The sequence below is a fragment of the Nilaparvata lugens genome, chromosome 3, assembly GCF_014356525.2.
Source record: "Nilaparvata lugens isolate BPH chromosome 3, ASM1435652v1, whole genome shotgun sequence".
Lineage (NCBI taxonomy): Eukaryota > Metazoa > Arthropoda > Insecta > Hemiptera > Delphacidae > Nilaparvata > Nilaparvata lugens.
In genome coordinates, this window is record NC_052506.1 from 97460360 (window position 1) to 97483348 (window position 22989).

General features: G+C 35.5%; 1 protein-coding gene across 1 annotated transcript in view; it reads left to right on the forward strand.

The window, feature by feature from the left end:
- The window catches only part of LOC120350672 (mRNA-capping enzyme), a 46221-nt gene extending 27532 nt beyond the window's left edge, over window positions 1-18689 (forward strand). Inside the window, exons 9-14 of the mRNA XM_039425225.1 lie at window positions 199-331; window positions 3012-3137; window positions 7815-8000; window positions 10514-10614; window positions 13923-14119; window positions 17516-18689. Of these exons, the coding sequence (XP_039281159.1) occupies window positions 199-331; window positions 3012-3137; window positions 7815-8000; window positions 10514-10614; window positions 13923-14119; window positions 17516-17691 (919 nt within the window). The 3' untranslated portion in view covers window positions 17692-18689. The remainder of the gene's footprint in view (window positions 1-198; window positions 332-3011; window positions 3138-7814; window positions 8001-10513; window positions 10615-13922; window positions 14120-17515) is intronic.
- Window positions 18690-22989: the final 4300 nt, after the last annotated feature.

Below are 22989 nucleotides of genomic sequence, written 5' to 3' on the forward strand. Positions count from 1 at the left end.
ACTACGTACTTGTGGATGAGAATACTGCGTGAGGTCTACTGTTCACAGAACTACTAGTAACATGGACCTCACTATAATTGAATGTCAGACTTGTAAGTAATAAATGCTTTTCGATCGTCGTATTTTTCAAGTAATGAATGATTTTTTTATAATTTGTAATTGTTTCTTGTGATGTAATTGTTTGTTATTTATTTGCAGATATATGATGCTTGTATCGAGGGAAACCGAGATATACTTTGTGGATCGTGATAATAGTGTATTTCAAGTTGATGGACTGAAATTCTTGATGAGAAATTCTCAAAGACATCTCACCAACACACTTTTGGATGGCGTGAGTACTAGATCAATATTTCATCTAAAGCATAGTTTTATATTTGAAACGTTTCAGAATAAATAAAAGAAGTTTAATTTTACTCTGCCTTTGAATAATACAACAAGCATATAATGTACAAGCATATGGTTCCAGAAAATTATACTGGCAGCAATTTTGTATAGACGCAACCAGTTTAAATTTCTTTCAAGGATACATTTTATAACACAAAGGCAATAAAATGTAAATAAATAAATTTTTCTAAAAAAATGGATTCTAGTAACACTCATTCCAAGATATCAGCATTCCAGTGAAACATCTATACTGGCGGTCTAAAATGAATCTCACTTATTATTAAATACAGGGTGGTGCAGAGAAAACGCATGTTTTTCGAATCGCTATTACTCGGCGACGGGAGGGGTATTGCCCTGGAACGAATGTTGGCAGACGGCCCATTTTATGTCTTTTCAGTTGCTATGAGCGTTGGAACGTACAACATCGTGTGTTCGCTGTTGAGCAGTTTTTTTAGAGACAATGGCCCATATGAATAAAACCAGAGCAAATGCTCATGAGCAAGAGCATGGAGCATAAGGTTTTGCTCATGAGCAAAAGGTAGAAGCAAAAGCATTTGCTCATTTTTATATGAATAAGCTTTACCTTATACTCTTACCTTATGCTCCTGAACTCTGGAGCAAATGCTCACGTATTTTAGAGATTTTTCATCAGCTGATTCGCTTTTGTAGCCTTAGTTTGTTTTTATAGCTCACGGAAGCGCTGAATATGCAAGTAGGGTGCACCGCTTGTGTTTGCGTCGTCTGCTCTGTTTTCTATTTATGAATAGAGTTTTAGGTTAGTTGAGTTTAGAATTTTGAAATAATAGCGTGAAAAAATGTCATCTCTATAATAATCTTCAGCATATTCTTATAATATCAATAGCCTTCTTATAATAGTCCACACTCTCATCTTCTTAAATGCCTATCTCCTATTTTGTGATGGCTATCTTTATATCTTTTGTATTTATTCTTTTGTAGGGATAATGGTGACATATATATCATGGTTGAATCTAATAAGAGTTTTATAGTTCTCAACTATTGGTTGTGATCATATCTGGTATAGTTTCCTGTTCCTCATACGGATTAGTTGAGCCATTTTACTATGAGCAAAAGGTGATAAGCTGCTCTAGACTAGACTCACCTTTTTTGAAGCATTTGCTTCAAAAGTTGAGCAAATGCTCCAGTTTATTCATACAATTTTGAGCAAAAGCTTTTACTTTTGAGCAAATGCTCAAACTATTTTTTTGATGAGCATGAGCAAAAGGTTTTGCTCACGTTTATTCATAGAAAATGAAGCAAATGCTCCATATTTTAGAAGTATAAGCAAATGCTCAACTTTATTCATATGGCCCAATGAATCTGTAGTCACAGTGCAACGCATTTCCGTCAATATGTTAGAGTTGGACGTCGAGGTGCAGTGCCTAATCGAATTACTGTACTCTGATGGATTGCAGCGTCTAGAAGTACTGGTTCTGTAATGAAAAAGAACCCACCTGGTCTTCCCCGTTCAATTTGTACTCTGGAAAATGTAGACCGAGTCAGTGTCGTCTAGTCCTGATACCATGTCGTCTAGTCGATCGTCTAGGACTAATAACAACTGCTGTTCTGACTCGGTCTACATTTTGCGGAGTACAAATTTAACGGGGAAGACCTGGTGGTTTCTTTCTCATTACAGAACCAGTACTTCTAAACGCTGCAATCTATCGGAGTACAGTATTTTGATCAGACACTGCACCTCGACGTCAAACTCTAAAATATTGACGGAAGAGCGTTGCACTGTGACTACAGATTCATTGTTAAAAAAGAACTGCTTGACAGCGAACACACGATGTTTTACGTTCCAACGCTCATAGCAACTAAAAAGGCATAGTAAGGATTGTCTGCCAACATTCGTTCCAGGGCAATAGCCTTTCCCGTTGCCGTGTAGCAGCGGTTCGAAAAACATGCGTTTTCTCTGCACCATTCTGTATTTCAAGGTACATTCCACAACATTAACTTTTTGATGAGGGCTATTCCTATTTATCTGGAAATTGAAAATCTGAGTACCATTTTTTAAAACTTTGATTCACATGTTTCAACATATTAATGACATTTCCAAGTGATTGAATCAGATTAATCAGCAATCATTTTTTCGAAACATGTTGTGAACAAGTTTTTTAATAAAAGGGTACTTATGGCCGGTTTCCGAGCACGGGATTTAGCTAAGTTCTAGACAGCTGGAGTCAGAAAATTGGCTTTCCGAAACGGGGCGTAGTCGCAGTCCACGTTTAAATTAAAATTTCGAAAAACTAGAAAATTGAACACAAAATAAAATAAAGAGAAAATAGAGTAAAGTTTCAGCTATTTTGAATTATTTAGGAATATTTCATTTCGTCAAGGAAAATTTTTCCAATTATAAAAATGAGAAAATAAAGATTATCATAAAAGCTGCGACTACGCCCCATTTCGGAAAGCTAATTTTCTGACTCCAGCTGTCTAGAACTAAATCCCGAACTCGGAAACCAGAACTTAGATTTTTAATTTTCAGATTTCAATTTGATGTCGTACTTTTTTCTTTGTTCAAGTATCATTTCATCTAGTTTATTGATTTTTCAGTGTGTCATTTTTTGTAGAATGTCGGCTTTTATTGATTGTGTATTTGTTTGTAGGAAATGGTGATTGAGAATCACATGGGTAAGACGTTTCCTCGCTATCTAATCTACGATGTGATTCAGATAAACGGTAATGACGTCACACAAAAATCCTTCTTCCCCGACAGGCTGGGAATTATTGACGTGAGTTTGGTTTTATTTCAAAAATAATATAATCACAAACTATGTAATTATGAATGAGAGAGAACAAAAGTCTAGGCCCGGAACTAAAGGGTCATTCAAATAGAGCGCCGGTTTTTAAACGGCTGGTAAATTTTCGTTTATCGGTTGGCAACAATGCGTGACCTCGATTCTATTTCTGGTAACATTCCGATTGTCAATTCTGATCGTATTTCTTTAGATCTTGCAGTCTGTGTCTAACCATGGAGAAGTTTACTTGTGCGCAACGAGTGTTAATCGTCAAAACGTTCTATCAGAATGGAGAGAGTTATGCGGCTACTGTCAGGCTACTTCGCGGTACTCTAGGACGAAATGAAGCACCGAATGAATCAACAGTTCGCAGACTCATGAAAAAGTTCTTTGAGACGGGCTCAACAGTCGACCTTAAAAGTCCTGGACGTCGTCGTTCTGTCCGAACTGAGCAGAACATTGCGTTAGTTCGTGACAGTGTTGCTGTTAGCCCAGCGAAATCAATTCGTCGCCGTGCTCAGCAATTGAGATTGAAATGTTCTTCTGTACGGAGAATTCTTCGGTACGATCTCCAATGTCACCCCTACAAAATACAGTTGACGCAACATTTGAAAGTGACAGATCACCAGAAAAGACGACAGTTTGTCGACTGGGTATTGGGAAAACTGCAGGAGGATGACAGCTTCGCAAACAAAATCATCTTCAGTGATGAAGCGCACTTCCACTTGAACGGTTTCATTAATAAACAGAACTGCCGTATTTGGGGTTCAGAAAACCCTCGCATCATTTCAGAAAGAGAAATGCATGCACAGCGAGTGACAGTTTGGTGCGGCTTTTGGTCAGGTGGCGTCATCGGCCCTTATTTTTTCGAAGACCAGGAAGGTAAGCAGTGACAGTGAATGGAGACCGATACCGTTCGATGATTAGGGAGTTTTTATGGCCTCATTTGGATGGAATAGACATTGACGAGTTGTGGTTTCAGCAGGATGGTGCCACATGCCACGCTGCCCGCGAAACAATTGTGTTGCTCAATGAACGGTTTCAGGATCGCGTCATTTCTCGTAATTCCGATCATCATTGGCCACCAAGGTCGTGTGACTTGACGCCTTGTGACTTTTATCTTGGGGTCATCTGAAGTCATTGGTGTATGCTAATAAACCCCGAAACATCAATGACTTGAAGGAGGAAATTCGACGGGTTATCGGCGAAATGGAAGTGGAAACTCGTCGTGCAGTAATAGGGAATTTCATGGACAGAGTTGATGCGTGCCAGCGCAGTAGAGGAGGACACATTCATGACATAATTTTTCATACATGAAATCGGAAGGTGAGATGAACATGTTGATGTATTTATTTTCAATTTTTCGTTTAAATTAACCTCTTAATTTGATATATTAAAACCGGCGCTCTTTTAGAATCACCCTTTTCCAAAATCTTTCAAATAGCTTAATATTTTACAGCTTTTTAATGCTCATTGAGTGAGATTTCTTTATTTAATTTAGGCTTCAATCTATATAAATTCGAAATGTTATGTTTATATGTGTTTACATCGAAAATTGGACAAGTGAAGGAGTGACAACAAAAAGGTTAAGTGACAACCTACTTTCTAAACTGTGTGTGTCGTCACCTAAATTTGGGAGAAAATTAACACAACGATTGCCTAAAGCTGGGCGCACACCAGTTAGTCAAGACAAGACTAGTCACGATTAATCACAATAATTCACATAGTTGCTTATGAAGCAAGGCACACCGATTAGTCATTGAAATTAGACATGTCTTCATAAGCAACTATGTGACTAAACGTGACTAGTCTTGTATATGACTAACCGGTGTACGTCCAGCCTTAGGGTGGGCACGCGCCAGTTAGTCAAGACAAGACTAGTCACGATTAGTCACAATAATTAACATAGTTGCTTATGACGCAACACACACTGATTAGTCATTGAAATTAGACATGTCTTCATAAGCAACTATGTGACTAAACGTGACTATTCTTGTCTTGACTAATCGTTGTAGGTCCAGCCTTAGTATTTTATCTACTAGTGTTTTCACATCAGTGTTCCCATCAGTTTGTTTTATAAAAAAAAATGTTGATATTTAGTAACATGTGCCAAAAAATATGTTATTATTTTCACTGCTAAAAATTTAAGAATTTCATTCACCAATTCAACATTTTATTTTATAGAATTCAATTGTTTTTAAAGTTTGTAGACGGCATGGCCTGACTTCCAGTTGGAAACAAACTAGAAATCATTTTTGAAAGTAGGAATATTCTTGGCGAATAAAATATATGAGTTATAATATTCATTATTATTAACCAGAATTAACTATTAATATGAAGTCAGATTTGCCGGAATTACATGAATTGTATCTATCGACTATCTGCCCTATTACCATAGGTAAGGAAAGTATTGCTTTCCGAAAAAAATAAGGTACCCCAATTTCTAAATTTCTATACGTTTCAAGGTCCCGTGAGTCCAAAAAAGTGGTTTTTGGGTATTGGCCTGTATGTGTGTCTGTGTACACGATATCTCATCTCCCAATTGAAATTTGGAACTCAAGGTCCCTACAATATAAGGTTCCGACACGAAAAATTTCGATTAAATGCAATTCAAGAAGGTGGCTGAAATGGCGAAAATGTTGTCAAAAAAAGGGGTTTTCGCGATGTTCTCAAAAACGGCTACAACGATTTTCATCAAATTTATACCTAGGATAGTAATTTATAAGCTCTATCAACTGCCACAAGTCCCATATCTGTAAAAATTTCAGGAGCTCCGCCTCATCAATGCAAAGTTTGATTTTAGATTCCCAATTATCAGGCTTCAGATACAATTTGAACAAAAAAAATCTCTAGTAAAATTGAAAATAAGCTCGAAATTCGAGAAAATGTGATTATGCAATTGCACACTGTTGATTCTATTAAATCATTCACTATTCAGATAGCAGACCTCGTGTGTCTCCAGCGTTATTGTCCTGTCACCAGCTGGCTCAGATCTTTGAATAGAAGACTTGAGATGCGCGTGAACACTAGCGTCAGGTGATCAATTTTCATAACGGCAAGGAAAGTTGTGTGAGTCCGATTTTTACTATAGTGAGCTCCACGTTATAATAGCAGATCTCATAATCTCAAATTGAAATATTATAAGGTACTTTATCAAATACACAATCCACCTGTTATATAGTGAGGTCCACGTTATAATGACAGTGTTTAATTAGCAATGGTATTGCTATCCTTGTCTATCATCCAACAAAGCGGATAGCGCAATCTCTTTCTCGCTTTGATCTGTTGCCAGATCGTCTTTTAACAATGTAGAAGTAATAATTAATTAACAAATTATATTAATTAGCTGACATTCATTCAATACGCTCTTTCCATTGTTGGTGATACGGTGCAACTCTCTCATTCATGAAGAATCTCTGTGTGTCGGGAGCTTCCGCCATCTAGGGATCTTGAGGTCTGATGTTTTTGCAAAGCCGTGAATATTACCCCGCGAACCATACCTTGCCTAGATGCCGTTTCAAAGTCACCGAGGCAACAGGACGCGTACTGTAAATAGTGTCACTAATGGCCGGTTTCCGAGCTCGGGATTTAGCTAAGTTCTAGACTTTAACTAGCTTTAAACTCTGGAGTCAGAAAATTGGCTTTCCGAGTCAGAGTGTTAACGTAGTCGAGGACTCAAATAGACCCTGGAGTTTAGAGATCACGTTAGACCCTGGAGTAGTTTATAATTTCGCTTTCTGAGTGAAGGGCTGATAAGTCCAGGACTTGAATTAGATTCTCGCCTCTTTCCGAGTCAAGGATTTATCGAAAATCGTTAAGTCCAGGACTTGAAACAGCGTGATTTTAAACCCTCGACTGGGGTAGGGTTTAAATTCAAGTTCTAGCAAACACAGCAAACACATTTTAGTTATTGTTTTGGAGTAGATAAAAAGCCAGATGTCATGGAATACCTAAATTATTTGGATTAGTCCATCTAAATTCATAATTTATAGTTTGAAAGTTCATTTTAGAATAAAATTTTATCAGAATTATGCGTAAAAACTAACCTTATTTTATGACTGACATAACCAAAACATGTTCAAGAAAAATAATACAAGGAATTTATATTCCAATCTGAATGTTATTAATCAATGTCATATTCAACATATTAATAATAATAACAATAATCAATTATTATTTCCGTTTTTTTTCAAAACAAATACGTTTTCAAACTCAATAGCCTAATGCAATTTCTATTCCAAATTCACTGGTTAGGATCAATGATCAATAATAGCATACGGTAACGTAAAATGAAATGTTTATTCATTCACCTTTCAAAGGTTTTGCTTTGAATAGGCCTACAAAGAAATCGAATCGTATTTTTACAAAATAGTTTGGAGAGCATGCTCATTTGAATTATCCCGCTCCAATCAGCTGTTTCCGTTCTGCTATGATGCCAACAATACAACAGCAAAATATTGTGAATTTCCCTCATGTCTACTGCGTTAAGGTCCTGGACTCAAATAAAGTCGAGAACTTGATAGACCCCGGAGTTTAGAAGATTAAATCGTGACTCAGAAAGTCAATTTAGACACGAGAGCTTATTTTAGTCCTGGACTCTGTAAGTCCAGAGCTTATAGATCCCGAGCTCGGAAACCGGCCCTATAGCAATCATTTATATTTCTATTGCAGAAAGAGATCATATACCCGCGCACAGAGGCGATGAAGAAGGGTGTGATAGATCGCAGCCTGGAGCCGTTCAGTGTGCGCCTGAAGCAGTTCTACCCGGTCAGTGCAGCCGCCAGTCTGCTCGGAGAGAAGTTCGCCAAACAGTTGTCACACGAACCTGACGGCCTCATTTTCCAGCCATCCAAAGATGTGAGTCATCAAATAAATAAATACTTGTAGTTCCGTGAACAGTAGACCTCACGCAGTTTTCTCATCCACAAGAAGTATCTGGTGTCACCTGTTCACCGGCTTCTCCAGACATCTGTGTATAATGCTTGCAATGAATAATCCACTTGTCAGCTGATTGATTATGAATAATTCTATAGTCTGATTAATCCTGTCTTCAGAGTAGATGATATTATTGACCGAGCGAAGTGAGGTCCAAGATTCAAGTCGCCGGTTTTGCATTTCTCTTTATGTTCTGCATTTACGACGAAACGCAGCAATAGATTTTCATGAAATTTGACATGTATGTTCCTTTTTGAATTTCGCGTCGACGTATATATAAGGTTTGAAATTTTGCATTTTAAGGATAATACAAAAAGAAAAGGAGTCTCCTTCTAACGCCAATATTACCGCAAAAATCAAACTATAGAATAATTATTCATCATAAATCAGCTGACAAGTGATTACACATAATGTGTGGAGAAGCCAGTCTATTGCTCCATTATATTTATTATATACATAGTATTTCCATAAGGTCTATAGTTTCAATCAGGTACTAGTGGATGAGAATACTGCGTGAGGTCTACTGTTCACAGAACTACTAGTTCTATAGTCTGATTAATCCTGTCTTCAGAGTAGATGATATTATTGACCGAGCGATGTGAGGTCTAAGATTCAAGTCGACGGTTTTGCATTTCTCTTTATGTTTATGTATATATAGGTTTTTTTTGAAGTTTGCATTTTAAGGATAATACAAAAAGAAAAAGAGTCTCCTTCTAACGCCAATATTACCGTAAAAATCAGACTATAGAATAATTGTTCATCATATATCAGCTGTTGAGTGGATTATTAATTGCATTCAGTGACGCATGCGATTAATATCTCAATGTAACTTGGTAAAAAATCAGCTGCTGTGTGGACTATTAATTGCATGCCTCATTGAATGCAATTTTTATGCACTATATGAACTATTATGAGCAATAGCGCAATGCAATTAATAACTAAAATAGTAGTATTGTCTCTCGACCTTTCTCTGTTTTGAACTAGGGCTGACCTGTTGCCAGATGGCTTGAAGGAGATTAGCTTTTGATGTTAGCATTTTTGATACACCAACCCCAACAGCCATTAGCCGTTTTCACACCGATATCTCGCCAACATGACATACAGACAGGATTTACTCTGATGGACAGTATAAGAGGAGGCTGTGGTTTATAACTGCGCGAGGTATACTGTTCACGTAACTACTAATACAGAGTTGAGCAGAGGAAACTTATGTTTTTCGAACAGCCAGTACTCGTCAACGGGAGAGGGTATTGCCCTGGAACGAATGTTGGCAGACGACCCATACTATGCCATTTCAGTTGCTATGAGCGTTGGAACGTACAACATCGTGTGTTCGATGTTAAGCAGTTTTTTTTAGAAACAATGAATCTGTAGTTACAGTGCAACGCTTTTGCGTCAATATTTTAGAGTTGGGCGTCGAGGTGCAATGCCCGATCGAAATACTGTACTGTACTCCGATGGGTTGCAGCGTTTAGGGGTACTAGTTCTGTGATGAAAAAGAAACCACCTGGTCTTCCCCGTTCCCCGGAAAATGTAGACCGAGTCAGTGTCGTCGAGTCGATCGTCTAGGACTAGTAACAACTGCCGTTCTGATTCGGTCTACACTTACCGGGGAACGGGGAAGACCAGATGGTTTCTTTTTCATCACAGAACTATTACTCCTAAACGCTGCGACCCATTGGAGTACAGTATTTCGATCGGGCACTGCACCTCGACCCTCAACTCTAAAATATTGAAGGAAAAGCGTTGCACTGTGACTACAGATTCATTGTTTCTAAAAAAAAAAAAAAACTGCTTAACATCGAACACACGATGGTGTACGTTCCAACGATCATAGCAACTGAAATGGCATAGTATGGGTCGTCTGCCAACATTCGTTCCAGGGCAATACCCTCTCCCGTTCAATCAATTTATTTAGCCTGGCGATACAGTAGTACATAAGGCTTCGTCACAAAATATTTTATATTACGAGTACTGGCTGCTCGAAAAACATAAGTTTCCTCTGCACGACCCTATAGTGATATCGGAGTATGGAGAAAATTCCTTTTTCTTTCATATTATCCTTAAAATGCAAAATTTCAAAAACCCTTGTGTATACATCGACGCTCAGTTAAAAAAAGGAATATTCCTGTCAAATCTCATAGAATTTTATATGAACGCGTTTGGCCGTAAATGCGTTACATACATACAGGCAGACGAAAGAAAATCCGAGTTGAAACATAGACCTCGCTGCGTTCGGTCAATTATATTGGTCATAAATATTTCCAGAATACATTAACCATGTCAGACAAGCCTGAAAACAATGAAAGGTTTACAACAAATCTTAGAAACTATTAGTAAAAAATATACTCAATATTAGAATGTATAGTATCATACATCGTTGTGTTTTTCTCTTATTAAAATTTTATAAAATTGATGTTTTGTGCTATTTGCAGCCCTATATCGCTGGAAAGTCTCCAAACGTATTAAAATGGAAGCCGCCGAGTCACAATTCTGTCGATTTCAAGCTCAAATTGGAAAAGGAAGAAGGAATGGGGTAAGTTTTATAATCCAACCCATTTCATCCTCGATTTTCAATAAATATTGTAATATTTTAGCCCCTAATTTGTATCTTTTCAATAGTGAGATTCAAGTTCCAAAATCAGCATCTGAAAGCCAATCAATCCACTTCTATTGTGCCACTATTCTACGTTTTACAGGGTGATTCTTAATTTTGGTAAAATATTAGAGTTAAACCCCTAAGTCACCCCCTTATTAGAGGTTGAAATTCAGTTGTACGTCAAAAGGTAGAGTATTCAACTTTACAACTTATCCTGAAAGTTACAGTAGTATATCTACAACAGTTTCCAACTTATTGAATGGTTCCCATACATATGACTCACTCTGTATACAGGTTGATTCTTAATTATGGTAAAATAATTTATACGTGATAGTAGAGGTAAAAATAAGAAAAAAAGTTCTTATACACATATTTATATCCATAAACGCTTCATTAGCAAGCTATACAGGGTGAAGGATTTCGCCCGGAATTCAGTTGCTCTGGTGGAATACACCGATGCTGAATTGTTTGTGGACTAGTTTTTGAAAAACTTATGCTGGATTCATATGGAAAAAAACTGAAAAATTGAATAAAACTAGTCTAGAAGCTGTAGTGTGAGTAGTTTTTGAGAAAAAGTTGAAATATGCGAAAAATCTAAGTAGAAAATCACAGATTTCTACGTTTGTTTGATGCCCAATAACTTTCTTTGATGACCAGTAAACAAAAATTTTTTCTTTGAACATTTAACTTTCATTAAAATTTAGTTTTCACAGCTTACATAATTCTCTACAATTTTTGTTGCGAAAAATTATTTGTTCACTGGTCATTAAAGAAAGTTATTGGGCATCAAACGTAGAAGTCTGTGTTTTTCTAATAATAAGAAAACAAAGATATTGTCAAATTTCACTAAAAATTTATTAAAAACTTAAAACAGAACCATGGTTTCACGTTTCACGTAGTTTAATGAAAAACACATTTTCTGTGTTTTTCTACTTAGATTTTTTGCATATTTCAACTTTTTCTCAAAAACTACTCACACTACAGCTTCTAGACTAGTTTTATTCAATTTTCAGTTTTTTTCCATATGAATCCAGCATAAGTTTTTCAAAAACTAGTCCACAAACAATTCAGCATCGGTGTATTCCACCAGAGGAACTGAATTCCGGGCGAAATCTTTCACTCTGTACAGCTCGCTAATGAAGCGTTTATGGATATATGTGTATAAGAACTTTTTTCTTATTTTTACCTCTACTATCACGTATAAATCATTTTACCATAATTAAGAATCACTCTGTATACAGAGTGAGTCATATGTATGGGAACCATTCAATAAGTTGGAAACTGTTGTAGATATACTACTGTAACTTTCAGGATAAGTTATAAAGTCGAATACTCTACCTTTTGACGTACAACTGAATTTCAACCTCTCATAAGGGGGTGACTTAGGGGTTTAACTCTAATATTTTAAATTAGACACCCATTGTGTGGAACATTATTTCAATGGCCTTTTCAAAACAAGAAAGTTGGCATCAATAAAAAAGTTATATGTTACTTGTATCCAAAATGGCGGCTGATTGAATGTTTTAGTTTTTAAATAAATTATTGGTAAAGTAATGACAACTTCAATCAGCCGCCATTTTGATACAAGTATCATAGTACATTTTTATTGATGCCATCGTTCTTTTTCTTTGAAGGCCTTTAAAATGATGTACCACATAAATGAGTTACAACCCCTTATTTCTTTAAAAACTAAAACTTCAATCAGCTGCCATTTTGGATACAAGTATCATAGAACATTTTTTTTTTTTGCTGCAATATTTCTTGTTTTATAAAGGCCTTTAAAATGATGTACCACACAATGGGTGTTTACATTTAAAATATTCGAGTTACAACCCCTAAGTCACCCCACACAATGGGTGTTTACATTTAAAATATTCGAATTACAACCACTAAGTCACCCCCTTATGAGAGGTTGAAATTCAGGTGTACGTCAAAAGGTAGTGTATTCGACCAATAACTTATTCTGAAATTTACAGTATTATATCTAAAACAGTCTCCAACTTATTGAGGGGTTCCCATACTTACGACTCACTCTGTATATTGGAGAAGATATACAGTCCGGGTCCTGTAGCATTGCCTGTAAGCGGAGGGCCACTACACTACAATACTACCCAAACAAAAACATCCAACGTTTTTGGAAATGTATCTATCCATAAGCAACAGATTCTTCTGTATCTTCTCAAAAGCAACGTGTTGCATCCGAAAAGATACACAAGGAGCTTTATGGAGGGGAGCTAGGTCCAAGGAAAGCTGACATTCGTTCAACATGTAAAAATTACAACAAGCGACTGTTCGTTAGAATTAACTAATTAATTTTAATTAATATTCTACATTGTTAAAAGACGATCTGGCTACAGAGCAAAGCGAGAAAGAGATAGCGCTATCCGCTTTTTTGAATGATGACAAGGATAGCAATACCATTGCTAATCAAACACTGCCATTATAACTTGGACCTCACTATAGATAGATTAATCGGCTTGAAATTTGGAACAAACAACCTATACCGTGAGATATATATTCTCTATGATATTATTATTATATTAGTTATTATTATTATTCTGTGTTAAAATTTTACATTTTATATTCTGTATGATAAAATAAAAAAAAAAAACTCATCCAATTTAAAATTAAGGCATCAAACTCATAGCTATAACACAAGAAATTGTCATAGGATTGATATTCCCTATCATAGGTTATCCAAAACAGCCAAAAGTTATGATACATTTGGTATAAAAATTTGCAATAGATTACCTACAGATTTAATATCAGAGACAGAAAAGAAATTTAAGACGAGATTATTGAATTGGCTTGTGATAGATCTTTTTATAGTGTTGAAGAGTTCTTGAGAGTGAAATAATTGTTGCTTAGAGTTAAGAGGTTTCTATTTGTATTTATATATTGTTCTAAAGGCTCAAGTTGTGCTGTAAGGAATATGTTTTGTACATTCAAATGAATATTATTAATGTATTTGAAAAATCCAATTGACTTACAGTTTACTTAGGTACTGTATTATTTTAAGACTCAGTAATGTAATTTTTTATGTACAGTTGCTGTAAAATTTGATTTTTATCTTTTGTCTTACTGTAATCAATATTTGACTTTGCCTATTGTTCTAAGAATTTAACGGCAATAAAATCATATTTATTTATTATTTATTTATTTATTTATTTTGATACCTATTATTATTACCGCTTGGAACAATGTGGCGTGTTGCCAGAACGTACACAATGGTTTTGTTTGTTTAGGATAGTGCCGCGAACGGTGGCGTTCCTGTACGTGTCAGGGTTCGACCGGCCGTTCTCGCAGATGAAGATGAGTGCCGACCTGCGACAGTTGAATGGCAAAATCATCGAGTGTCGCTTCGACCAGGACATCAACAGCTGGGTGCTCATGCGCGAACGAACCGACAAGTCCTACGCCAATAGTCACGAGACTGCTCTAGGTATAATGCTCAAACTCTCATAGATACAGGGCGTTCAATTCAAAACAGAACACAACTCTTATAGTAAACGCAAATTGGAGAGGCCAAGGTCTATAAAAACCAGGTCAAGACACTCGTACTCCTTTTGGAGCGGCCATTATGAGGGGCTTTTATGGCGGTACTTTTGAAATTCCAATCTGCTCATAACAAAATCATGCATTATGCTTTTTAAAAACAATATTCTCGTTCAGATAATATGTAAATTCAGGTTTTCGATTTTTTAATAATAAAATTTCAAAAATAAATGGTTCAATAATTCTTTTTTTTATTATTAAAAATTGTTCTTATTCTTGTAACTTGTAAGGCATAGGGACAAAAGGCAAACTTCGAAAAGAGTTTGAAGTTCCCAATCTAAAATCAATAGTTCAGTTCCTTGTTGGAATCTAAATATTATTATTCTGTCGGAAGAATTTATTTCACAATTTAAAGCCAAGCAATATTCCTTGAACAATAAAACAAAATAACACATCATGTTGTTCAATCTATAATGATAACAGCTGATAAATTTAAAAATTGGTGTACTAGAACCCCATAAAATGGCGATTTTGCAATGTATCACGGGATTGTGTCATGACCTGTATTTATAGACTTTGGGAGAGGCGGTTGATGATGGCACTATCTCTGAGTGAAATTGGTAAATTTCAAGCAGTGAAAAAGTTTGTCTGCTTTGTGTTTGTTTACATTTGAAATGTCATCATAACCTGACTTCTCATTGAAAATATGTTTAATCAAGATTTTTCAAATTCAGTCTTATATTTAAATAAATTTTACATTTTTACATTCAAGTAAAAAATATACCAAAAATATGAAACTAGTAGCACCAATTCAAGTCTTCACTAAACTGTTGTAATTGGACAACTGACGAGTATTTGTTTGTTTTTCTCTAAAACCTTATTTTAAAATTGTCATATGATTGACACATCTCCAATATTTAGAATAACACATGCAATTTAAAGCTTGAAATTTACCAATTTCACTCAGAGATGGTGCCATCATCACGCGCCTCTCCAATTTGCGTTTACTACAGTTCAGTGTGTAAAGCCTGGTTTTCATTAGTAGAAAGGCTCAACTCACACCTACGTGACTCAGGCCGAGAAGAGACTCGACTCTAGTCGAGAGCATGTGTTTCAAATGGTGACGTCGCGGAGACTATAATCGACTGGTCTGAGTGTCACCATTTGAAAACACATGCTCTCGACTAGAGTCGAGTCTCTTGTCGACCTGAGTCGTGTAAGTGTGAGTTGAGCCTTAGTGGTAGAGTTCCCTGGGCAAGTACTAACTATCTTGCGAACTCTCCCAAATTAAAATTTTCATGGTAGAGTACTAGTTTTTAGTAGAGTAGAGTGGAATAGCACCGTGGGATAGTACTCTACCACTTGCCTTCCCCCACCACCGCTTCTCACTCTACTCTACCACTACTATGCCAATGGAAACAATCTCGAGCTAGTAGAGTAGAGTCGTGCCTTAGGCTATCAAGTTTAAGAAGTATTGCTATTTATTAAAAAGTGTTTATTAATGAAAGTGTTTAAATGTTAATTTATTAAAAAGTATTGACATTTCAAGGTTAGTTCTGTTCACTAGACAAAACACTTCACCTACTATTCTCAATTGTGTTGAAAACAGTTACTCGATTGTATAAGTAGAGTAGAGTTAGCTCGGTAACTCGACCACTAAGGGCCGATTTCCGAGCTCGGGATTCAGCTAAGTTCTAGACATTAACCAGCTTTAAACTCTGGAGTCAGAAAATTTACTTTTCCTACAGATACCTTGAAAAGTGACCATTTGTGCACTGATTGCAGGCCGCAAAGAATCACTTTTCCGCACTAGTGCGCAAAGTGAGTACTTTGCATACTCCAGATTTGCAGCATGACAACGCAAAATAGTTAGTAGGTTATATGGAGCACCAGTGCAGCAAAATCAAAATTAAGTTGGTAATACTCATAGTGAGGCCCACGTTATAATGGCAGTGGAGAACAGCGTTGCCTTGCCATTATGTGCCTTCATTATAGTCATTTCAATGCTTACATAAGATAGACCCCCTTCAAGCAGTCACATAAATTTTCAATTGAATTACTAATCATTATAATTCAATTATTACTATTCAATTTTAAATAAATTAAGGCTTTTATTAATAATAAAATTACACAGAAAAACATTTGATGGATTTCAGGGACTTTCACCCATAATTACCCACTTTTCATATTCAATGGTAACTGTAGGAAAAATTTAATGTGAAATACGTGCGCAAAGTTCGTTTGCTGCACTCAAGAAACCATTCCGCCCGAGCCTTCGGCTCGGGCGTAAACGTTTCTTTCGGTGCAGCAAACTGTCACTTTGCGCACTAGTTGCACAAATAACTATTCCGAGCTAGGGCGTTAGTCGAGGACTTGACTAGACTCTGGAGTTTAGAGATCACGTTAGAGTTTATAATTCGGCTTTCTGAGTAAGGACTTGAATTAGATTCTCGCCTCTTTCCGAGTCAAAGATTTTTCAAAAATCGTTGAGTCCAGAACTTGAAACAGCGTGATATTAAACCCTCGACGAGGGTAGGATTTAAATTATTTTCCTTATGTACTGGTCAATAATTTTATTATTTCAGTTGATATTATGTAAATTCATCTAAAACTATGTTGTAAGCTAGTGTATAAGCAAGTATATATTGTAATCTACATAAATATTTTTAGGAGTAAGTTTGTTTTTCGGTTCGCGTTTAAAAATTTCCCTAACTGAGTGTTATAAATTCCTTATTTATTATTTATTCTTTAATGATCGATACAATAAGTACATCATGAAAATGATAGGAAGAGAAAAAAATAAGGTAACCTTGTGCTATTCCTCTCCCAAATTTAGATAAGGCTACACATAGTCCGAAATAGGTCAAGTCTTGTAGTTTTTCTGTTCTTAATTATTTTCACAAAGTAGATTTTCAAATTTAGATGTTTCAAAACCAAACATAGAAGAAATATTTCACAATATTTATTTTAAATTATTATATTATTTTGGTCTTTGGAACATCTAAATTCAAAAAAATTGTGTAAATATTTTTGGACTGAAAATTTTGTGGAAATCTAGAAGACATAACCTCATTTCGGACTTTTCAATGTTACCTAAATTTGGGAAAGAAGTAGTTTGTTTACAAAGTAGTTTAGAAGTAATTTACAAGGTAGCTTAGTTTTTCTCTTCCGATCTGTGCTTCATTGTAAAAAAAATAAATAATAAAGCACTCAATCAATCAATCTAAACACGGACTTGGTCCGCATTAAAGGAGTACATGGGAATATATTGTGAAATGTATACTTTTTGAATATAAAATTAATGTTGATTTGAATGATTAATGAGTGAAACGTTGTGTTGCAGCTGTGATAAAATCGATCAAAACGCCGGTGACAAAGGAGTACCTGCTGTCTTTCATCGAGTCACAACGCTTCCGAGACGAGGACAGCGAGATGATGCCGCCTCCACCGCCCCACAATCACCACCCCCAACACCATCACCACCCCCAGCATCACCACCCCCAGCACCACCACAGATAGCTGAGCGCCACCCCCGGCACTTGTGCGTCGCCTAGAGCGCCTTAGATGCCGCCCCCGATACTTTTGTCGTGCCTGGGGCACCTTAAATCCCGCCCCCGATACTTGTTTCGTGCATAGGGTGCCTTACATGCCGCCCCCGATACTTTTCGTGCCTGGGGCACCTTAAATCCAGCCCCCGATACTTGTTTCGTGCATAGGGTGCCTTACATGCCGCCCCCGGTACTTTAAAAAAAAACTCAAAAAGCGCCTAGGGTGAGGTTAGACAAAACAAACCTACTTGTTTATCTTTATGTGACTTGTGAGATGAACTTTTAACTGTCATTTAAAATTAACTTTTAACTTTAAATTAGTTGTTTATAAGGAATACTGATAGTTTCGGATCAATCTAACTATAGCTATCCAAATTGAAGACTACTAAATTGACATAAATCTCTTGAAATATAGAGACACTAGTCTCGGTTGTTACATCATTTTTAATCACTGTTCTGTGATGGAATCAATTCTATATTTGTAACATTCACAACCTAGCTCAATAGTAGATACAATCTAAAATTGATACAATCAATAGTCCGTGCAAAACTCAGTTTGCAGAATAGAGCTTTATGGCCAATGTTATTTCAGTAGAACAATATGAGCACACGGTTGCCGTTTTTATGCTGATTCTATCAAAAAGCCCTATGCTCTCTTTTTTTCGCTTGTTCTCTCACACAATTATTTGACAGTCTCTTTGGATTCTGTGAAATCTGGCAGCGCTGTACTCCTTAATACCTTAGAGAAAATATAGCATAAGTGCTATCTTCTCTCTATGGTATAATAGATCCACGGTTCTTGTTTTTGTTTGACTTCTAGGAAATTATCATTAATTTATGCAAAAAAGCAATCATTGTTATACAGTAGCATCAAAGTGAAGTAGTACTTTGAACTGGTAGACAGTTTTATAACATAAGTAGCATCAATTATTATTGCCTTTCAACCGATGACAACATTCTCATTTAACATTCATCTAATAAATAATCATTATTAAACGAAAATCCCAATTAAACGCTGTAAATCACCCCGAAGACTTCTGCTACTGCAAATATTGACAACAGGGTAAACAGCTAGATGGAAATTCGCAAAGTATTCCTGACCGGCAATTAGGAGGTACCGGGTTCGATTCCCGGACTGACAAATAATTTTTGTATAGTAGTGCTCATCGAATTTCCATCTAGCTGTTTACCCTGTTGTCAATATTTGCAATAACAGAAGTCTTCGGGGTGATTTACAGCATTCAATTGGGATTTTCGTTTAATAATAATTATTCATTAATTATCATTTCAACAAATGCAATTTCCAATTAATTCCCATCTGTAACATTTATTTATTCAATGTTCGACCTCAGAGCAAATTGTAAAGCTGCGTACACATATTCGCGCTTCCAACCCGCACCGAGCACGCTCCTCCCCTCGTACCGCCCTCGTACCACCATCGAACCACAGTCGCACCGCCCACGCACCCATCATGAACGTTACGGAAGATGTTAAATCTTCTCGCGTTCCCCGGTCGAACCACTCTTGCTCGCCGGTCGATCATCAATCGCTCTGCTGGAGTGACGTTCGGTTGCGGAGCAGAGCGAAAGTCTGTACGCACCTCAAGGCCATGACCTTATCTGAAGTGTCAGCCTTTTGAAATTTTCAATAATTTTTATCAATTTATAACGAGAATCGCTTTCAATTTCGTAGATTCACTCCAAGCCTGGATTTGAATAATGCCTTATTTATGTCAATAAATCGAAAAACATTAGAAATTAAGTAGTGAAATGAATTAATTTTATTTAATAAGTTGTGTAATTAGTGAGATTCACTTGAAATTGTCAGTGTTGTTGAACGGGGAAGTATTGATGTCATTTATAAGGAATACTGACAGTTTGAAATTAATCTCACTATAGCAAAGTCCAGTTGTTCAATTTGTAAGGCCCGGTTGCACAAAAGCCGGTCAAGTTTTAACCGTGATTAATTTCACGAGAACCAATCAGAGGTTTTTTTGAAAATACGGCTTCTCTGATTGGCTCTCGTGGAATATTAATCACGGTTAAAATTTAACCGACGTACGTGCAACCGGCAATAAGTGCAGTTATGCACTACAATAATATAAAGAGTAATATTTATATACATTTGTAATTATAAAATGTTCATTATAATCAGGAAATAATTATAAATTATAATTGTATTGGACGTATGGAATGATGCATCATAGATTAGGATATTTTTGAAGGCGCCTGTCGCATATTTTAGTGTAAATAAATTCGGATGATATTGATAAATTATAGCTCAATAGTGTTAAATATTAAATAAGCATCTAAATACTCGTATATCAATGATGATAATCATGTTAGTGTAATTCAAGGCGTTTGCCAAACCTCACTTATTTTTAAAATCTATTTAAGTTATTTATTTATTCATTTTTTAACTTGAAATTTCAGTTGTTATCTACAATATAAATAAAATTTTGAGTGTAATTCGGCAGACGTGTACAAGGCTTTTGCAAATCCTCACTTATTTTAAAATCTATTCAAGTTATTCATTTATTCATTTTTTACTTGAAATTTCAGTTGTTATCTGCAATAAAAATAAAATTTTGAGTGTAATTCGGCAGACGTGTACAAGGCTTTTGCAAAACCTCACTTATTTTAAAATCTATTTAAGTTATTTCTTTATTCATTTTTTCACTTGAAATTTCAGTTGTTATCTACAATATAAATAAAATTTTGTTAAACTCAGCTCAGCAGAATAATATTCTCTATAATTTTACCCAGATCCTTATGTTTATTTTCACAAAAATCATTAATGTATAGTTGTTTATCTACCTTGCTGTTTACATAGGGCTTCCAACTGCCTCTTAATGGATATTGCTAATATGATATATTAATACTGTATTCAAAATATAAAAAGTCAATTTTTTTTCGTGTTAGCTGTCTATTTTTTGTGATGTCTGTATTTTCATTATAGTTTAGAAGTAACTGTGTAGGTTTAGGCATAGAGGAACAATAGCATAAGTAGATATCCCATGGTATAGGGCGTTTATGTCGCAACTATTACTGTTATCTCAAGCCGATAGTCCATGTAATTCTTTCCCGTGAAGCTGTGTGACACTGGTAGTCTCTCATATTGTGCCGTTCATACACTCTCACCCCAACAAAACAGTAAAATTCGACAATAATCGACAGTAATCGGCTTGAGATAACAGTAAAAGTTGCGACATAAACGCCCTATACCATGGCATATCTACTTATGCTATTGTTTCTCTATGGTTTAGGCTACTCGAAATCGAAAATGAAGATTTTCATCAATGAAATTATTTACATTCTTGAATTTGGCTTCTTGACTTAACAACTTAATGAGTTGAAAGTTACTATAGTGAGGTCCACGTTATAATGGCAATCGTATTGCTATCCTTGTCTATCATTCAACAAAGCAGATAGCGCTATCTCTTTCTCGCTTTGCTCTGTTGCCAGATCGTCTCTTAACAATGTAGAATTAATCATTAACAAAATATTCAATCCTAATTATGTAATTATTAAAAAATATAATGTCTTGCTTAATAAAATATAATTGATTATTTTAAACGAGAATGAACAGTTAATATGACATCAATAAACCTGTATCAGCTACCGTCTATAGAAGGCATTGACAAGACAGAGGATCGGCAACGTTGTTCTCCTATCTTTCTGTACTGCCATTATAACGTGGACTTACTATATCAGTTGGTCCATAAATTACTCAAATTATAGAGATTAGTCTCATTCTGTACATAAGTTGTAGAATAATTAAAATCTATGAAATGTACATCACTAAAAATAGCATAGACAAATAAATACTGTAGCTGTGGAAAATAATTGAATCTGTATTGATATTTACTTTAAATTATCAGAATTGGTTGAATACTAATAGTTTTAAGTAAATCTTACTATAGAGATTAACCCAAGTTGAGACGCTTGTCAAATCAAATAAGGTTTTTTAAAGAGCAATAAATTTAGTAGTGTTCCATGAAACAGACATGTTTTTAATGCAGGATTACCTGGTTTTACTAGAAAATAACGGACACCGAGCTTCGCTCTGGGGTACAAAAGCATAAAAAATTTATTACGAAAGAAGAAATAATGATAATAATCATCATATTATAATAATATTCATAGTTCATACAGAAATGTTCTATCTAATCACAGTGAATTGAGATTAATTCCCAGAGGAATGCAAAAATTTCCCTCACAAAGGCTCGGTTGCACAAAAACTGGTTAAATTTTAATCCTGATTAATTTCACGTGAACCAAATCAGAGAAGACCATTTCAAAAATATGGTTCTACTGGAATCAATCAGGCTTTAATAACCCGGCTTTTTTTGCAACCGGCACTAAGTACCTGATTGAATGATTACAAAAGATCAACAGCTGAGTCATAATTTTGACACAGTCCCACACACATGAACTCGCTCATTCACTTCCATCATCAACAGACGACGAAATAATTATTATCAGCTTTTTTTATAATTAAAATAATAATTATCCTTTTAATGTCCTTCAGCGAGTTTTCCCAGGGATGAGACCTAGTGCAATCGAATTTTTATATTATTATTAACCTACTATGCTCTGAATTTCGTGAGAAACGTTAGAGCCGTTTTCGAGATCCGGTGAAATACAAACATATAAACAGAAATTGCTCGTTTAATAGTATAGGATATAATCTTCTTTATAAAATTGTATACTGATAATACTTTTACAAAAACAATGTCAGCCCGTTTCAACGTTTGAAATGGACAAATTTATTGTTATAATTTATTTAATTCTTTTTCGTGACTTTTTAATAATGAGTTAGCACGCTATGAGGAAGCCTTTGGATAGTCCATAATCCGAAGACTTTGCGTGCAGATTTCAGCAAATATTTTTTAATTTTCACATAAGAATTGAAACTCAAAGTACCCATTTTAATACATATCTTTATTTACCACAACCTGTTTCTGCGTTGAAGCCGAATTTTATGTAAATTAATTTAATTATCAATGTAGTTAGTGAATGTTTCTTTGGAGATCATCTGACAGAGCTCGAGCTACAGAGTCGGATTTACTTTTAAAAGTGATATAAAACATTGTGCTCTTGAAATAGAAATAAAATTATTTATATTCCATCGAAAAATCATTTTCTGACTACAGTACCCCTCAAATCCGACCTCGGGAAATTCGAAAATATGCCCAGTGTATGCGAAGTGTATTTTTAATGATTTCGTTACAGTTCACTTTCTATATAACAACCTTAAGGCCATTCCA